We start from the raw sequence: 15,985 nt of genomic DNA on the forward strand, positions 1-15,985 counted from the left end.
TTTAAACTTTTCCCTAAGAGAACTTTTATGCAGTCTTCTTGATTTGTTTAAATATATATAAATTGCTGTTTTCTCCCCTAAAATTTTAACATATTATATATATATATAATGTGTTGAAGGAGGATTAAATAGTTTGGATTAATTTACATATAAATCATACTCATGTCACAGTTAAACTAAAATTGGCACTCACAGTACTTTTATAATAATAAAAAAAATGTACAAGTTAAACTTTCAAAAAACTAACACAAAACTATTTATATAAGATTTAAAAGATTATTACCAGAACTTCAGAATATCCTTTTTCAAGTTTTGATAATAATTTGCAATAAAGTTCCAATTCTTCTCCTCTGAAGTGTACCTACATAAATAAAATAAAATAAACTCTGGAAAATAAACAAAAGATATTTTTTATCTTAGATAATTATTAAGATTCAAACATGTTACTTTTTGAGAGGAACATTGGTCAACATTTTTTTGGAACTGATCTATAAGGCGATGTTCAGTATGATGCTGCTCTATCAAAGCTTGAACACTAGGTAGATCTGTGCCATAATCAGCTTCTTCTAGGTATTTCTACAATGGTCATAGTAAGAAAAAATATGTTATTAATAACACTTGGTATCAGAATCACAAAAATATTAATTACTTTTCTGAAAGACCATTTTCATTTATTTTACAAACTTTTCAAAATATATAAAACAACATTTTAAATTTATGCACATTTATTCGGAAAAACAATAAATTTTGCTACACTATTCCGATTTTCTTTACATTATCTTTTGCAAAAATTAAAATAATTCTATAGTTAACTTTTTTTTAAATTAAAATTCACAAATCAGAAAAATATTGTTTACCACATTCAAGATCTAAAAATAAATAGAATTTATACATTAAAGATCAGTACTCAAAGAAATTTTAAAACAAGAATTGATGGAATGAAGATTATGATATTTTACTTCCAAATCTCACCATGTCATCTTTGAAAATAAATAAACAATCTACACAAATGTACATTGTAATGCAACAAAACAATGTTACAGCACTTTTGGCAGCTGGATATGATACCAAATACTTATTTGAGAAGTGCAAGATTTTGAAGCTTAGTATGGTTTAACCTTGAAATAAAGAGAAATTTCAAAATAGTTCAATCCCACATTTCAGCAGATTGCAAAAGTAAGGCCGGATAGGTAAAGTAAACAAGCCTCATTATTCTGGAGATTTGAACTTTCTTTTTTTTGCTATAGTTTAAAAGATATTTAGTTTTATGCCCTCATTTAATTATTAAGACCTTGTAATATAAAATATCAAAATTAAAATGTCCAAATAATTTGTTTTTCATGAAATTTTTGGAAGATAATTCTAGTAATATTCTTAATTACCATTTACAATTTTTTCTTAAGTTATTTTATATTTCCAAATAAATGCGATGCTTTATACTTAAAAAAATCTTACTATTAAATATTAGTTAGATTATGTTAAGAAAAGTTTTGCCATTATTCTCTTACCATTTTTGGAAAATTACCTTTAAATTTGAGTTGTGAATTTTTTTTGTAATAAAATATACTGAAACCAAGTTTTTAAAAAGTAAATTACAATCTATTAAAATAAATACAAGATATTTGGTTTTGTAAATTTGGAGAGTAAAGTGGGCCTCTTACACTGCCTAAACAAGTCTGGTCCTATATAAAAGGCAGAAAATTGCTTTGAAGTTTACTTTTAGAACTGACAGAATTATTCTACACTGCTAAGAATTGCGAATTCTGTGATTTTCTATTTTACTGTAGAGTTTGTGATTGTGTTATATAGACATAGCTCTTTACACATTTGGATCTATTATTTTTTTTACATTAAAAATTGTTTATAAATTAAATATTTCAATCCAAGTAAATCGTGAGCCTCCTTTTTCAAAATGAAAAATGGCACATGGAGAGACAATAATTACAATGTTACCACAAGTAAATGACATTAAAATAATAGATTTCATTGCCTGAAAATAAAATAAGTAAATCCTTACCAATTTATTATGAACCCAATCAATGCATTCTTGTAGGAATTTGAAGTGTTTGTTAGTTTCAATAAGTTTTTCAAGTGAAAGAGGCCTGGGTTTTGATACTTTCTTCTCTTCACTTTTCAAGGATCTAGTAGCAAGAACATTCAATAATCTAGTCTGGAAAATCATTCGCAAGTTAAGGAATCTTTCATGTAATTGTTGTACTCTAAAAGGAGAAAAAAAGAATTAGAAAATATTCCTGGAAAATAATACAAGAAAATATTTCTGGATATTAATGAAATGGCACTCCATAACAAGCAACAATACATAAAACTGCCTTAAACAGGGAAAAAAATTCAACAGAGATATAGCTCTATATATGAATAAAAAATGTTTGCACTGTTATGTTATTTTATTTTATGTTTTTTGCACAAATATAAATTTGAAGAATTCAGTTATTTTTATAAGAAGTATAAATTAAATCACTGATAAGAAGTTAAAAATTTTACATTTCAACTGATAAATATTTTCTGAGGATTTTTAGCAATTTTGCAGTCACTTAACATATATTTAAACAATGCAATAGATAAATAATTCAATTGATTACCACTCAACAAATTTAAAATATTGTTCACAAAGATATTTAATGCTTTTAGTTCAATTATGTCATCTAAACTGACTTTGAAGCTACTGGAATTGTATGATTAATGAATTCATCTACAATCACAGTTTTCACTAAAATATTGTATACTAAAATAATACAAATATGCATTTAAAAAATGGTTCTCGTGAAACCAAATTACCATGTATCAAGACCATTTCTTAAATACAATTTTATTCAAAAAAAAAAAAAAAAAAAAAAACTTCCATTGGAATTTATATATGGGGAGAGAAAACATACTGGCAAGCCTCAATTTCATCATATTTAATTATAAAAACCAGTTTTCATCATAAAAACAAAACCCTTTCAGGGACAAATTCCTTTTACATATATCAACAGCAAAAATGATAAGAAAATTAAAATTATTGTATACTGTATTTGCAAGTATAAATAAAAATTTAATGTATTTTAAATAAAAGATACAAAATTACATAAAATGGCAATAAAATACCGTTTGTGAAGCTCCTGTGCTTGATGATAATGTCCATCTCTGAGAGTTTGAACATCTTTTGCCATTGACTTCAAACTATCTTCTACATGTTTCAGTTCAATTTCTATTTGATCACAGTTGTATTTGGCATCATTTGGATGGAGACGTTGCACTCGCTTCTCTTCCTATTTTGAAAAAGAAAACAAACTTGAATTATTATTTCGCATCTTATATATGGAATAGATATACTAAGTTAAATAAAACTTTAATATTTGAAGTACCTCATTAATATGTCTTTCAATATCATCCATTTTTCCATCACACTGCTTTGTTTCGCGATGTACTTTCTCTGCCAGTCTCTGCAGCTTTTCAAGCCTAAAGATGGATTATTTCAAAAAAGGAAACAAAGTTTTAATAACTACATTTAATAAAAATTATTTAAAAAAACAAATCTTCATTAGTGTAAATAGAAATTTTTTATTTAATCATTTTCTAAATTTAATATTTAATTTATAAATATTATGGAATCTTGGGGCATATCTATTACTTAGGCCTTAATCTATCACTTAGTCCTCAAATTCCCATTCCCCTTTTTGGGAATAATATTACGGCACCAGTACTATGAAATGGAAACTTAATAAAATTGATAAACTGATAACTAAAATATTAAAATAATGCATTGCCTTTAATAACCTACAAGCATGCAAAATTTTAACATCAGCATCCAGCAAATGAGTAAGCAGGGGCAGATTCTGTTATTCCATCTTTACAAACATGAAATAAGTCAATCAATATACTCTGACTCGCCCTGAGGCATACAAATAAAATCTGAAAGACCAGACAGCCACAACAGCATTGGCAAAAACTTAAGTTGAGTCCTAAGGTCCTCAGTAAAACCCCTTCCATAGGAGGCACATTCTGTCATCAGTTGTGAGTAGTTACCCCACACCATTTCTGCATCTACCAGGGCAGTGACAAGTAACCGTTTCAGAAGCTTTTCAGGAGGGGAGTCAATTGAAACAAGTCAAATTGGAGGGAAAAAATGCATACAAATCATTTTAATGTTATCTAAAATTTCATGAAGTCTGCATGCAAAAGTTGTATTTCACTATTAATATAATATTGTTATAGTATTATTGTAAGTTTAATTGTTCAGATTAAAAGGAAAGGAGGCAAGCAAATCCAAAATATACATATATTAGCAAATATTTTCAGATAAAATATCACAAAAAATGTCAGGTAACATTATATTTATTATACATTATATGATACTTATTAAATGCTTTGAAGATTTTCAATTAATTCAATTAATTGTATATATTGCTACATTTGACAGAGCAAAGATGATACTGATATTTAATTTTAGAATAGAGTATTAATGAATTAAAACATATGCCTGGAAATGTTATGTCTTAAATGTATTTATATAGTCTTTTGAAGCAAAGACTATACAAATACATTTAGATTTTAAACATAATTTTAAGCCTTATGAACGACCTTTGAAAGAAATTTTTTAAATAGGTATGGAAATTGAATGCAAATTGTTCTAAATAACCTAAAACTAGGTTTAAATTTTAATACTTAAAAAAAGATTTAAACTGAATACTGAAATCATTACTCCAGCAAGTAATAATTCAACCATTCATAATTTGTTAGATAAAGTCATTTATGGGTATTAAAATAAGAATAAGGGGATTTAACAATGGAAAAAAGTTTTAATTATCAAATTCAATGCAAAGTAGTTATTATCAAGCAAAAAATCAAATAAAATGCAATTTTAAATCAAACAGACCTGGCAATTTCATCATGAATAGCACGATCTCGCTCCTGATGTGCAGCTAAAACTTTGTTCCACATTCTCTCAATGGATTCAACACGAAGCTCATCACTGATATCAAGAACACTGGTATCTCTGTACATTTTCTGTTCAAATAATTCAAATAAAATAAGGACATAAAAAAAGGAAGAAAATTTCATATAAAAAACTAAAAAAGATTTCAGTGTGTAGCACAGTTTTCAGCAATACCAGAAATTTTATGCTATAAGGTTTTAATAGCAGCTAAGAATAAAATGAGATCAATGTATTATTAATATTATCAAACATGACAACGATATTAAAACAGGAATTCAACGTATACGCAATGTTGTTGTTGAATAGTATGTTGAAATTATAACTTATTTAAAGCTAGAAATGGTAATTCAAAATTGTTGTATGAAACCACATACATCACAAATTCACTCTTCAATTAACTAATCAATTAATCATTCCTTTTAATCAATTAACTTACAAGACCTTGAAGATAATCCAAACAAATATTTAAAGTCTACAGATATATTTAAAATAAATAGATATTTTTAAAATTGCCAATTATTTTTTTTAAAAAAATCTATGAATGTTTTATTCAATCCATCTACAAAATTATATGTATACTACAGAAACTTACTTGAATTTCTCTATAGAGATGATTTAATCTTTGTTTTTCATGCAATCTTGGTGGGATGTCTTCTACGCGAAAACGAGTACAATCAGCTAACAGAGACTGACAAGGGGAAAAAAAATAAAAAAATATATAAAACCTTTTTAATAAGTATGAATTATCATTAGAAATAATGCAAAAATAGCTAAGAAGTATGGAAGGAACACTCTTCCTTCACCAATCAAAGAATATGAATGAGCTTATTGCAGCTTGGAGAATAACAAAGAATAGCAGACTTACCTTCATTTCTACTAAAGTATTTGGGAAATTCCTATCTTGCAGAGAGGAGAGAGCTTCTCTCATCCACAAGAACAGGGAACTTGATATGTCTTTATATTCTTCCACCTTACGTGTTTTATCCTAGGAAGAAATACAATAGCATTCCATGAAAATGAATAGGTTTTAAAAAAAAGATCTTTATTTTCCACATTTAATGAAAGGAATTTATATGTAATTAAACTCACATCTTCGGCAGCAAATGGATTGTGAGATGGCGGTCTTGGGAAAACATCATACAAAGAGGAGATATATGTGATGAGAGATTTTTCATCAGGTTCAGGAGTATCAACATCTAAAATTAAAAATAATGTATATGCAAATCAGAAAGAATTCCTTTGGGATAAAATACTTCGAATGCAATAAAGCACATGATTTGCCAAAAAATTCAATACAAAAGGTTCAATTAAATACAAAAATTAAATAAAATACTTTTAAATCCTTTAACACTGCTATTGTACTACTGATTTTTAGAATTTCAGTAATATAAAGAAAGATAGTAAGAAAATATATCAATAATACTTCTAGCATAGGATAGTTTCGCTCCACAAATGAGCACCAACATCGAAACCAGTGGGAGTGGTCTCCTCAAAATATTCTCTAACAAAATTATTTTCCTCCTCCATATAAATCTGTAGACCTTGGGTAAGGCCTTAAATACCTGGCAATACCATGCATGGCATTGGCGGATAATAATGATATTTGGCGCGAATTAAGTGTTTTTAATGAATTTATCATGCTTGGTAATTATTCCTGACAATTAGAAATAAGTAATGAAAATCAAAGAATGAAACATTTGACCCAGAACTACAATTATATTCACTCTAAATTTCACATATGTAAGTCAATGAGTTACTGAGTTTAAATGCTTGTGAAAATACAAATCGACAGATTTGGTTCCAAATTTGACAGGCATTTATATTTTAGATGGTAAATCTATGTACCAAATTTTGTTCATCTAGTTCTCATCGTTTTGTAGTTATTTTGTAAGCTTAGCTTCGGATAACTGGATGTAGAAATTTCCTCTGAATGGATATCACATAAAATTTAATAGAAATCTTAGTGTTAATGAAATTTGGTGTCAATACCAAATACCAAATTTCATTCGTCTAGTTCAAAACATTTTTTTTATTGCCTTTGTCACAGACAGATACACAAATGTATTTTACAAAAATAGAGGGGGGAAATTGAGGCAAAACTTCACAAAAACCTCAAATCCGGATTTTTTTTTTTTTTTTTTTTTTTTTTTTTTTTTAATGATTACAAAGTTTTCTCTATATTTCGTACACGAGAAAGTAAACATTTCGAAATTGGTAAAAACTGCAGAAATCTGTAAACAATGGATTTTCTATGATTGCCAAAACGGCAACATCTTTTATGAATGCATCAGGTATTCCCTATTGCTGTTTATTCACAGATTTAGAAACCCTTCGAGCTTTTACGCATGCGTCAATAGGCGTTTATCTCCTCAAAAAAAGGAGTGAGATGAAAGTAGGAGATGTTTTGATTTTGCAATAGTCGCGGAATTAGGAGGCATAATAATCGCTCATCTTTCTGAGCACTATTCTTTGGCGAAGTACAAAATATGAAGAATTTTTCTGAGAAGTGTCAAAATGCGGGGGAAAAATGCATAAAGGATATTTTATTGATTTGAGTTGTTGAGTTGGCTCTTGAAAACAGGATTGTAAATTTGCACCCGAATATGTTATCGAATTAGGAGTGCAGAGGAAGAAGCGAGAAAGTTAACATTTTGTTTTTCGTCTTTAAATAAACGGCTATTAATCTGAGATGAAAAGTTCGAATTAAAAACTATAGAAAAACCTCTACAACAAGCTGTCGAATACAGATAGCATAATTGTATCAAGAATAAAGTTTCAAAAACCTTAAATTGGGATTTTATTATTTTCTCTTCGATTTGAGTAGAATTTCTATAATTCCATTTAAAAATATGTTAAACGATGGGTAATGCCACGTAAAAATTTTAGGTTCATATAAGCATTACTTTTCAAAAAATTCTCCTTAGTCAAAAAATGACTATTAGTTTTTATCTGTTCGAATTCGAGAACCGGAGGTAAAAAAGCCTATTCAAAAAATTTGTTCTACGATTTCATACGGAATAATAAAAGTGGTTGCCAAAAAAAAAAAAAGAAGTGGTGAAAATAAAATTTAAAGAAAGAAAAATATTAATATTACTTAGTGATGACTGGCTATCATGAAAAGCTAAACAGTACTATTCCTGAGCGTAACGATAGTCAGAAAATGTGTTCAGATTTTACAATTGAGACAGAGTGTTAATTTTCGCTTTTCTCTCTGAAAATTGACTAGTATAATGGTATCTGAAATCGTAGAACAGCAGTTTTAAAACTTTATATTATATATATATATTCTCGAATCGACAAAATTGGTTACACATTTCGCTTATTTTTCATTTTTCAAAGATCTAATGGAAAAGCATGCACATTTCCCGAGCTTCGAATACAGCAAAATAAAATTCAAAGAGTTTTCGAGAACCATGAGAACATTAAGTTTTGCGGCAACATTAAGTTTGACAACGACTGAAACCCGGCTAACGGGACAGTATCCAATTTAGTTAGTCGTTTTGAACAGACTTAAAAGAAAGATTGAAAGACTTGACTAAGAGTCTTACCTTCTGGGTCCAAAAGTTTTGTGACATTAAGCTCTCTCTCAGCAATAGTAAACGCACTGTCTAGATTGTCTCGGGCAGTTCGTTTCAGGCAAGATCTATAATCTATCAGATCGGGTCTAACAAACGAAAGAAAAAACATAAAACAATTTCTCGAACAGACTTCAAAAATTAAATTCATAAAGCAATATATTTTTATGCACAAACAAATTTTCAAATTTTAGTTAGAACAGCATCAGACTTAGGGAAAAGGCAGATTTTACACTGAGCATCTCTTATGTCTAATAATTAAGCAGCATTAAGATTCTCGATGACCACGGTCATGGGATAACGGTACCCAGAGTATTCAAGAAGTAAAGCGTTTATGCCACTTTTACACGCCAGTTATGAAGGAAGGCAAAAACTATGCCTAGCCGCCATTTACCCTTCTCATGATGACAGGCAGGGAAATTATTTTAACTCGTCACTTACGAGTATTCAAGTTAGAGAACAGACTAAACGTGTTGAGATCAAACATTTTCACTCAAAATATTCTGGTGCAAACAGAGCAGAGTTCTATTAAAATAGAAAGTCTGTAGAAGACTTATGTATAGCCTTTTCTGTAGACCTAATCTACAGAAATAATATAGAAAAAGTTATTCTACAGTCAGAAAAGAGGCCCACCGAAGGTGTAATCTGTCATTATCTCACTGGCTTAACCTCTCTGCCTAGCCGTTAGTCGTGGCTTAATATTATTTCTTCGTCTCATCCTACTTGATTTAAAAAGCGAGACTGACGCATTTTGTACATACAATCCCTTTGCTGAATCTAAAAGCAATAAGCCTCATTTAAACATCTCATATGTCCTGATGAAATCATTCGCTTTGCTCTGCATCAGCAATATATTTAGGGATACATTCTACATAGGTTAGCAGTTTTTATGGTTAGATTATAATCAAGGTCTCTGAAGCGTTCAAACTAACTGTTAACTAAATCCACACAGCTTTTATTGTAGTTCAAAGAAAGCGAAAATCAGGCTGTTTAAAATATTTTTGGTTATTGTAACATATCTTTAAAAGATATTTGGTGAAAATGGATAAAATTTAGAACAGCGATGTTTAGATCTTGTTCTTCCAATCGTCATCAAAATTTTGGCAAATTTCTATTCAAAAAAATGTTAACATGTGCAAAAAGTATGTGATATACTTTTATATTTTATCTTTATATCTTTTTTTATTCGGTGCTTTAAAGTAAAATAAAAATTGACTAGATTCATTATATCTTGAAATATATTTAACAATAAACCAAAATAACTTGGAAACTGAACTTGGAACTTTAGGCAACTGAAAATTTCAGCTGTTAGAATCTCATCAACAGCTTAATTAAACTTATAAAATGTTAAAATTATAAAGTATTCGAGTCATCTTAATCTCGAGAATTTGGATATTTATTTGAAATGGGTTGTTATTTGAATAAGTTGAGTTTACAAATACAAAGATTGCACGAAAAAAGATATTTCATACGCTTAAAGAGAAAATATTTCTAGAGCGACAAGCTTTACAATTTTACAGCACAGCAAATAATTTCTGAATAAATTTTTAAAAAATTTGGAAAGTTTTTTATTATTTATTTTTTAATTAATATACACCCAAAAAAACATTTTTCTCTTATATAATATGAAAGTATGATATTTATGGCAAAAACATCACAGTCAGGATGTAATAAGCGCAAGGGTAAGTATTTGCCTTTAAGAAATGAACACACTAACAATTTGCTTTCAATTCCCCCCTCCCCCCATACACACATATCAAAGTCAGATAAGCACCCAAGGGTACTTTTTACTCCGTCACATGCTCCTGTACTTTTGACTGTTACAATTACTAAACCCGTGCTTCAGACAGAGTGAGATAATAAGCAAATACCAATTCATTTCACTTAATATGTATTGGAATTATATAGCATGCAGCAGTAAATGTCTTCTAGGCAATGATCAAGAATAGCCCTCAGTACCTATTTCTGTGTATAATAGCATTAAATGCGAGGCCATCCCTCCAACTGCTGGTGAAATCACCGACTCGAACACCCGGATACTTGTCCGTCGTCCTCTGAGCCCACCGCAAGAGTGCCTCCTTGGCTGTGATTCGTTCATCTGTCTGATGGGTGATGATATCCGAAATCTAAAAAAAAGAAGAAAAATTATTAATGCATTGTATAACTAAGCATTTATATGTAAACATATATTTTTTAGAAAATGAAATGGTTCATTCATCTATATGAATCTTTTCCTTTAGAAGGGATGAAACCAATCAAAATTCCTCTGGAATGGAACGAAAGGTTGGATTTACAGCCCACACAAATTTCAATCATACTGCGCAATTGGGACGTGTGCTTATTGAGCGAAGGCCACCGAAATACTAGATGAATTTTCCTGCTTGTATTAGCTGTAAACACTCGACGTCCATTCTCAGAGGCAAAATTTCTTGCCTTTCTTCAGCAGATTCCAGTTGAAATTTCCAACTTTCCAAAGTATATCTCATTACGTTCTCAGCAAATTTATTCATTAAAATAATGATGCTTTGTGCACAAATAGTAAAATCTATAATATAAAGCATGAAAACATTCACTGCCATTAGTTAGGGGCTAAAATACTTTCATGTCTATATTTCAACATAAACATAATTTTTGTACAAAATATTATAATATTCATAAAGCTTTCATCCTCGGAAATGTTAAAATGAGAATATCAATTGGACATAGCTATTTTTTTAAACTCTTAATAACTAATTCTTTCCGTAAATCATAAATATTTGTTGCAAAAGCACTTCTTTGTGCACAGAAATTTTGTGCGCGAATACTTACACCGATGTCCAAAATTAAGGTCATAAACATAAAATCTGTGAAAACTGATGAACTAATCACTGTGTTGCCACGAAATTTGGCACTGAGATATATTACGATGGGAGAAAGAATACAACAATATAACAGTATGGAAAAGATTTTAATTGTGAATTAAGAAACAGGGATATCAAATAGTGTTAAATCATGAATCAGAGATAAAGCATTTATCTCGGGAAAAGTTTGTCTAAAAGGGAGTGTGACCACCGTTGCACTGCTATACAAGCCTCACAATGACCTTTCATACTATGTATGAGGGTGTCAGTAAATGTTTGTGGCAACAAAGGCCATTCTTCCAAAAGCGCGGCTTTTAACTCCTGAAGAGTCTTGGGAGGGGGATCATATTGTTCAATGGCTCTTCCTAGATCGTCCCATACACGTTCAATAGGATTGATGACCGGAGACCACGAGGGCCAATCCATAGGGTAAGTATCCTCTTCTTCAAGAAAATCCTCAACAACCTGAGCTCTGTGTGACAGTGCATTATCGGCCATAAAAATGAAGTCCGGGCTAATAGCTCCCCGGAACAACCTCACATAGGGTTAAAGGACTTCACCTCTATAGAGATGTGCGGTGAAAGTTCCGCATCGAAGACATGCAATTATATAAGCCTATCCAACATCAAGCCACCCTAGACAAGAACTCCTTTGCCACCAAATCTGCCGATTTCTTTTACGCGGAGGGATGAGAACCAGCTCTTCGCTCTCTCCAGATGAATCACTGTTGGTGCTGCATCTCGACTCATCACTGAAAGGACAACGCTCCCACTCTGGTTGTGTCTTAAGATTAATACATTCGACTCCCCAACAAACGGACTTTCCCGTTGGATGCAGTCAAATGGACATAAATAAAGTGTAGTTAAATATTCATTTTAAAGGTATAAGAATATTAATTAATAATTTTTCTCGTCGTGTTATATTCAACTTAGCAAGTTCTGTAAAATAATAATTTTCAATGATATATTTATTTTTTTTTGAAATTTGTTATAGCGTTATAATTTATCATAATAATACATTTATTACTAGATAAGGAAATCATTTACTAATAATTATGGTTAATTTTTCACCTATTTTATTATTTTAGCCAGTTTTTGCATAACACATGAATTGAAAAATAAAAACATATTTTCACAAAATTACTATAATAAATATATCATTGGCATATTGATAAAATTAGAAATATGTTGAAACGCGGAACTAAACTGAGTAGTTTATAAAAAAAGGTTTCATAATGTCCACTTTCTGGCAACACAAAAATGATTTAAAAAAGCCAACTACTGCTCGTTCCATAAGCACACTCCGGAGGATCAAATCAAAGGATCTGATTTAAAGCCTGCCTGCACGAACTAGAGGGACGGTTCAGATGCGCACTTAAGTTATTAGCATAAATAATTATTCAATTTTAATCATCTATGAAGTTAAACACTTTCGGAATCATTTTATAGATATAACATATAACTTATGGCTGCATAGCTGAAGAACAAATAACATTTTTGAAAGCCCTACTTCAAAGGCTTTATATTTATTTTTCTCTAACCCTTTACTTTCATAATTTCACTAAAAACAAGCGACATTTAAAAAAAAATTGAGAAGCCGATACCTCTAATTAGAAACTTTAGGAGAGGTGACCTCTCTTAGTAATAATCCACCGAATATAACAACAATAGTAACAACAACAAATGCTCATAAGCAATAAAATATGAACTATTTTTTTTTCTAGAGCTCGACATAAAAAAGCATTTAAATCTAATAAGTAATATAATGTCTGCATAGTAGCATTATATATATATATATATATATTCATAATCATCTTGTAAAAAAAGCTTGCTGAAGTTTTATACCTTTGTGGTTGTGTATAAAAATTCCCGTTATTTCTAACAGTAGAATGATTTAATGCCTTTATCAAGTAGAAAAGAAATCAGCGTCTCGCCGAGAAATCAGTTCTGAATCACAAAGCTGGAAGAGTAAAGTCAATTTTCATTTCACTTAGTCACGATCTAGACTTGTTCGGCCAATAGCAGATGTTTGTTGAGAAGGAACAATCACAAACCAACTGACACAGTGAAAGCGTCATTTGTCTACTTTCGAAACCCAGAGGACCGCAACACTTGATCCAGTTCCTACCCGACCAAGTGAACTAATGCTCACAGTTCCAAGTCTGGTGGCGTGTAAAAAAAAAAAAAAAAAAAAAAAAAAGCATATTCGATTTTTTTAACTATCTCGTATATCAAGTGTCAGATCCATAAAGAAAGCACTGCGATCATTCAAACATCAAATTTTTACTGGCGCGTAAGAGCAATGATATTAAATGATAGTTATTATTATTAAAAAATTCGTGCGTCTGTCCGTCCGTGTGTAAGTGAATATAATAATTCAGAAACGTAATGAAACAGAAGAATGAAATTTAGCTTGCGGTCTTTATAATTGAACACATTTATTTGTGTGTTCTAATTTCGATATAATCAAAAATGTAAGTAAACCAGGAGGAAAAATTATATGAAAATTGTTTTCTTCGTATAACAGTTTCCAAAATAAATGACAGAAAACATCAAAATTGCGATATTAAATAATATAATTTGTGACAGCAGAGAATGGTTGATTTTTTACACCAAGATTGTGCTTATCTTTAAAAAAAAAAAAAATCACTCCGAGGTGCAATTCCCATCCTCCAAAGTACATAAGTGTCAAGTTTGGTAACTCTTAAGTCAATTGATCTAGTTTATACAGTGCTAACACACACACACGTCCATTTTTATTATAAGATAAAGAACTCCTCTCTTTTTCTTTTTTCTCCATGTACAAACGTACAATAACTATGAAAACATTCTCGGTCAAATTATCTATTTAATTGTATTCTTATCATTTATTTTACTATAAACATAGATTATATTTGCCAGATTATGATTTTCTACAAATTTATAACTATGAAAACTCAATTATATGTAAAAGAAATTGAATTACAATAGCGACTAAAAAAAAGCGATGAGAGCTACCTGAAAGATACCAAAGCGATCGGTACTTTTTTTCAGAAATGCACCGAGTCGGCATTAAACATGTTTATAATGCTCTACAATAAGAATCTGCTCAAAAACCAAAAGAACGTCAACTGAGGCAGTAGAATTTTGAAATCAATTTTCCTCTCAGATGTAATAAAAAGAAATAATAGTTTCAAGCAGCTGAAATACAAATACATAAATAATTTTCAAAAGTCATCGAGTAATGCATAATTTATATCAATATATTTAAAATAACGCAGTCTGGAGATACCAAAGTTAACAAGTTTTTCTTTTATAACTAAATATTATTTCGTAGTCCTTGAAAGAGAGATCGCTTCCTCTAACGTGTTTTTAAAAACGCAACGATTGTATTTTGAATACGCAACAATTTCCATGCATCAGAATACAAAAAAAAAAAAAAAAAAAAAAAAGCAATAGGCACTTTTTGGTCCCATTCAGTCAATTTACAAAAGAGGGATTCATTTTTTTTTTTTTTCAGTGTTCAGTAAACCTAACACAAGAGCATGTTTTACAAACAATTTTTATTTATCCAGTCCCATTACCCAATGCCATGCAACCCGACAAATAGAACAAAAACTTTTTCGGAGTCTCATTCATGGAGACTCAATGTCATCCGTTAACCTATAGGCACGTTTCATAAAAGAAGATCAGGCAAGCGTATCTCTTCCGCTGAGAACCAACTACTACTATTTTGCGAGACGGATGTGACTGGAGAGTTCCTTGGGGGACCAGATGGCTGCACGATCTCTGCAAATCACATGATGACAACACCATAAACAAAACTCATAAATTACTTTCGTTATTACTAGATCTCTGGCAACACAAATGAATGATCAGTTACAATGGCTCTCTTGCCTTTATTTTAAATATTGAACCACTTTTACCTTTAAATTAAGGGTGAATGAAATGTCACAATGCCCTTTGAAATCGAAATTGCTGGCAAAGCATAAAAAATAATTTCTCCGATCTTTACAAATACGAATAAGTATAATTTTCGAAGATACTATTATTCCAAGACAATAATGATGGATATACAGATTAAATTAATAGTCCAAATGAAAATGTGAGAAAAAAAATCTTTAGGGGCAGCATCTGGAATGTTCACAAAGGCAAGTTTAATAAATACCAATTACTTTAATGAAAAATGAGTTTATAAATTGTTTCTTAACATAAACATCAATACATCTATGCTTGAGGTCCAAAGCAAGGACGGAAAGAGTTTAAATTCAGCGTAAAAATTAAATGATATTATACTGAAATAATCATCCAACACGCCTGTGATAGATGTGTTCCAACTGAACTCCACACTAAATTATTCTATGCACCCTTATAAAAGAATTACTGTCGGGATATAACTGCTCCAATCAAGTATTGAACATTCGAAAGTTTCCTAGCTCCAATTACAAATATCGCTTGAGAATTACATAATTATCCCCCCCACCATCACTAGTTCATTATTAAGAATATGGTGCACTATTTATTGATCTTTTCACCTATGATGAACGGTGGTAAGATTGGAAATATGAGAGTCGCCCAGCAGTTAGGCACACAGGCACTGCCTCTATCCAACCCACTAGGATCTAAATCATTTACCGTGAGGAAATGTATACCACA

General features: G+C 30.3%; 1 protein-coding gene across 7 annotated transcripts in view; it reads right to left on the reverse strand.

Annotated features, from left to right (window-relative positions):
• LOC129963219 (dystonin-like) overlaps positions 1-15,985 on the reverse strand; it is a 319,384-nt gene that overhangs the window by 85,600 nt on the left and 217,799 nt on the right. For all 7 annotated transcript variants that reach the window (XM_056077411.1, XM_056077407.1, XM_056077412.1 and 4 more), the window contains 11 exons: positions 10,471-10,637; positions 8,485-8,600; positions 6,026-6,132; positions 5,802-5,921; positions 5,529-5,624; positions 4,877-5,007; positions 3,366-3,459; positions 3,106-3,269; positions 2,018-2,219; positions 448-576; positions 284-361 (listed from right to left, as the gene is read on the reverse strand). In XM_056077411.1, the coding sequence (XP_055933386.1) occupies positions 284-361; positions 448-576; positions 2,018-2,219; positions 3,106-3,269; positions 3,366-3,459; positions 4,877-5,007; positions 5,529-5,624; positions 5,802-5,921; positions 6,026-6,132; positions 8,485-8,600; positions 10,471-10,637 (1,404 nt within the window). The remainder of the gene's footprint in view (positions 1-283; positions 362-447; positions 577-2,017; positions 2,220-3,105; positions 3,270-3,365; positions 3,460-4,876; positions 5,008-5,528; positions 5,625-5,801; positions 5,922-6,025; positions 6,133-8,484; positions 8,601-10,470; positions 10,638-15,985) is intronic.

This window comes from Argiope bruennichi, chromosome 3, assembly GCF_947563725.1.
Source record: "Argiope bruennichi chromosome 3, qqArgBrue1.1, whole genome shotgun sequence".
Lineage (NCBI taxonomy): Eukaryota > Metazoa > Arthropoda > Arachnida > Araneae > Araneidae > Argiope > Argiope bruennichi.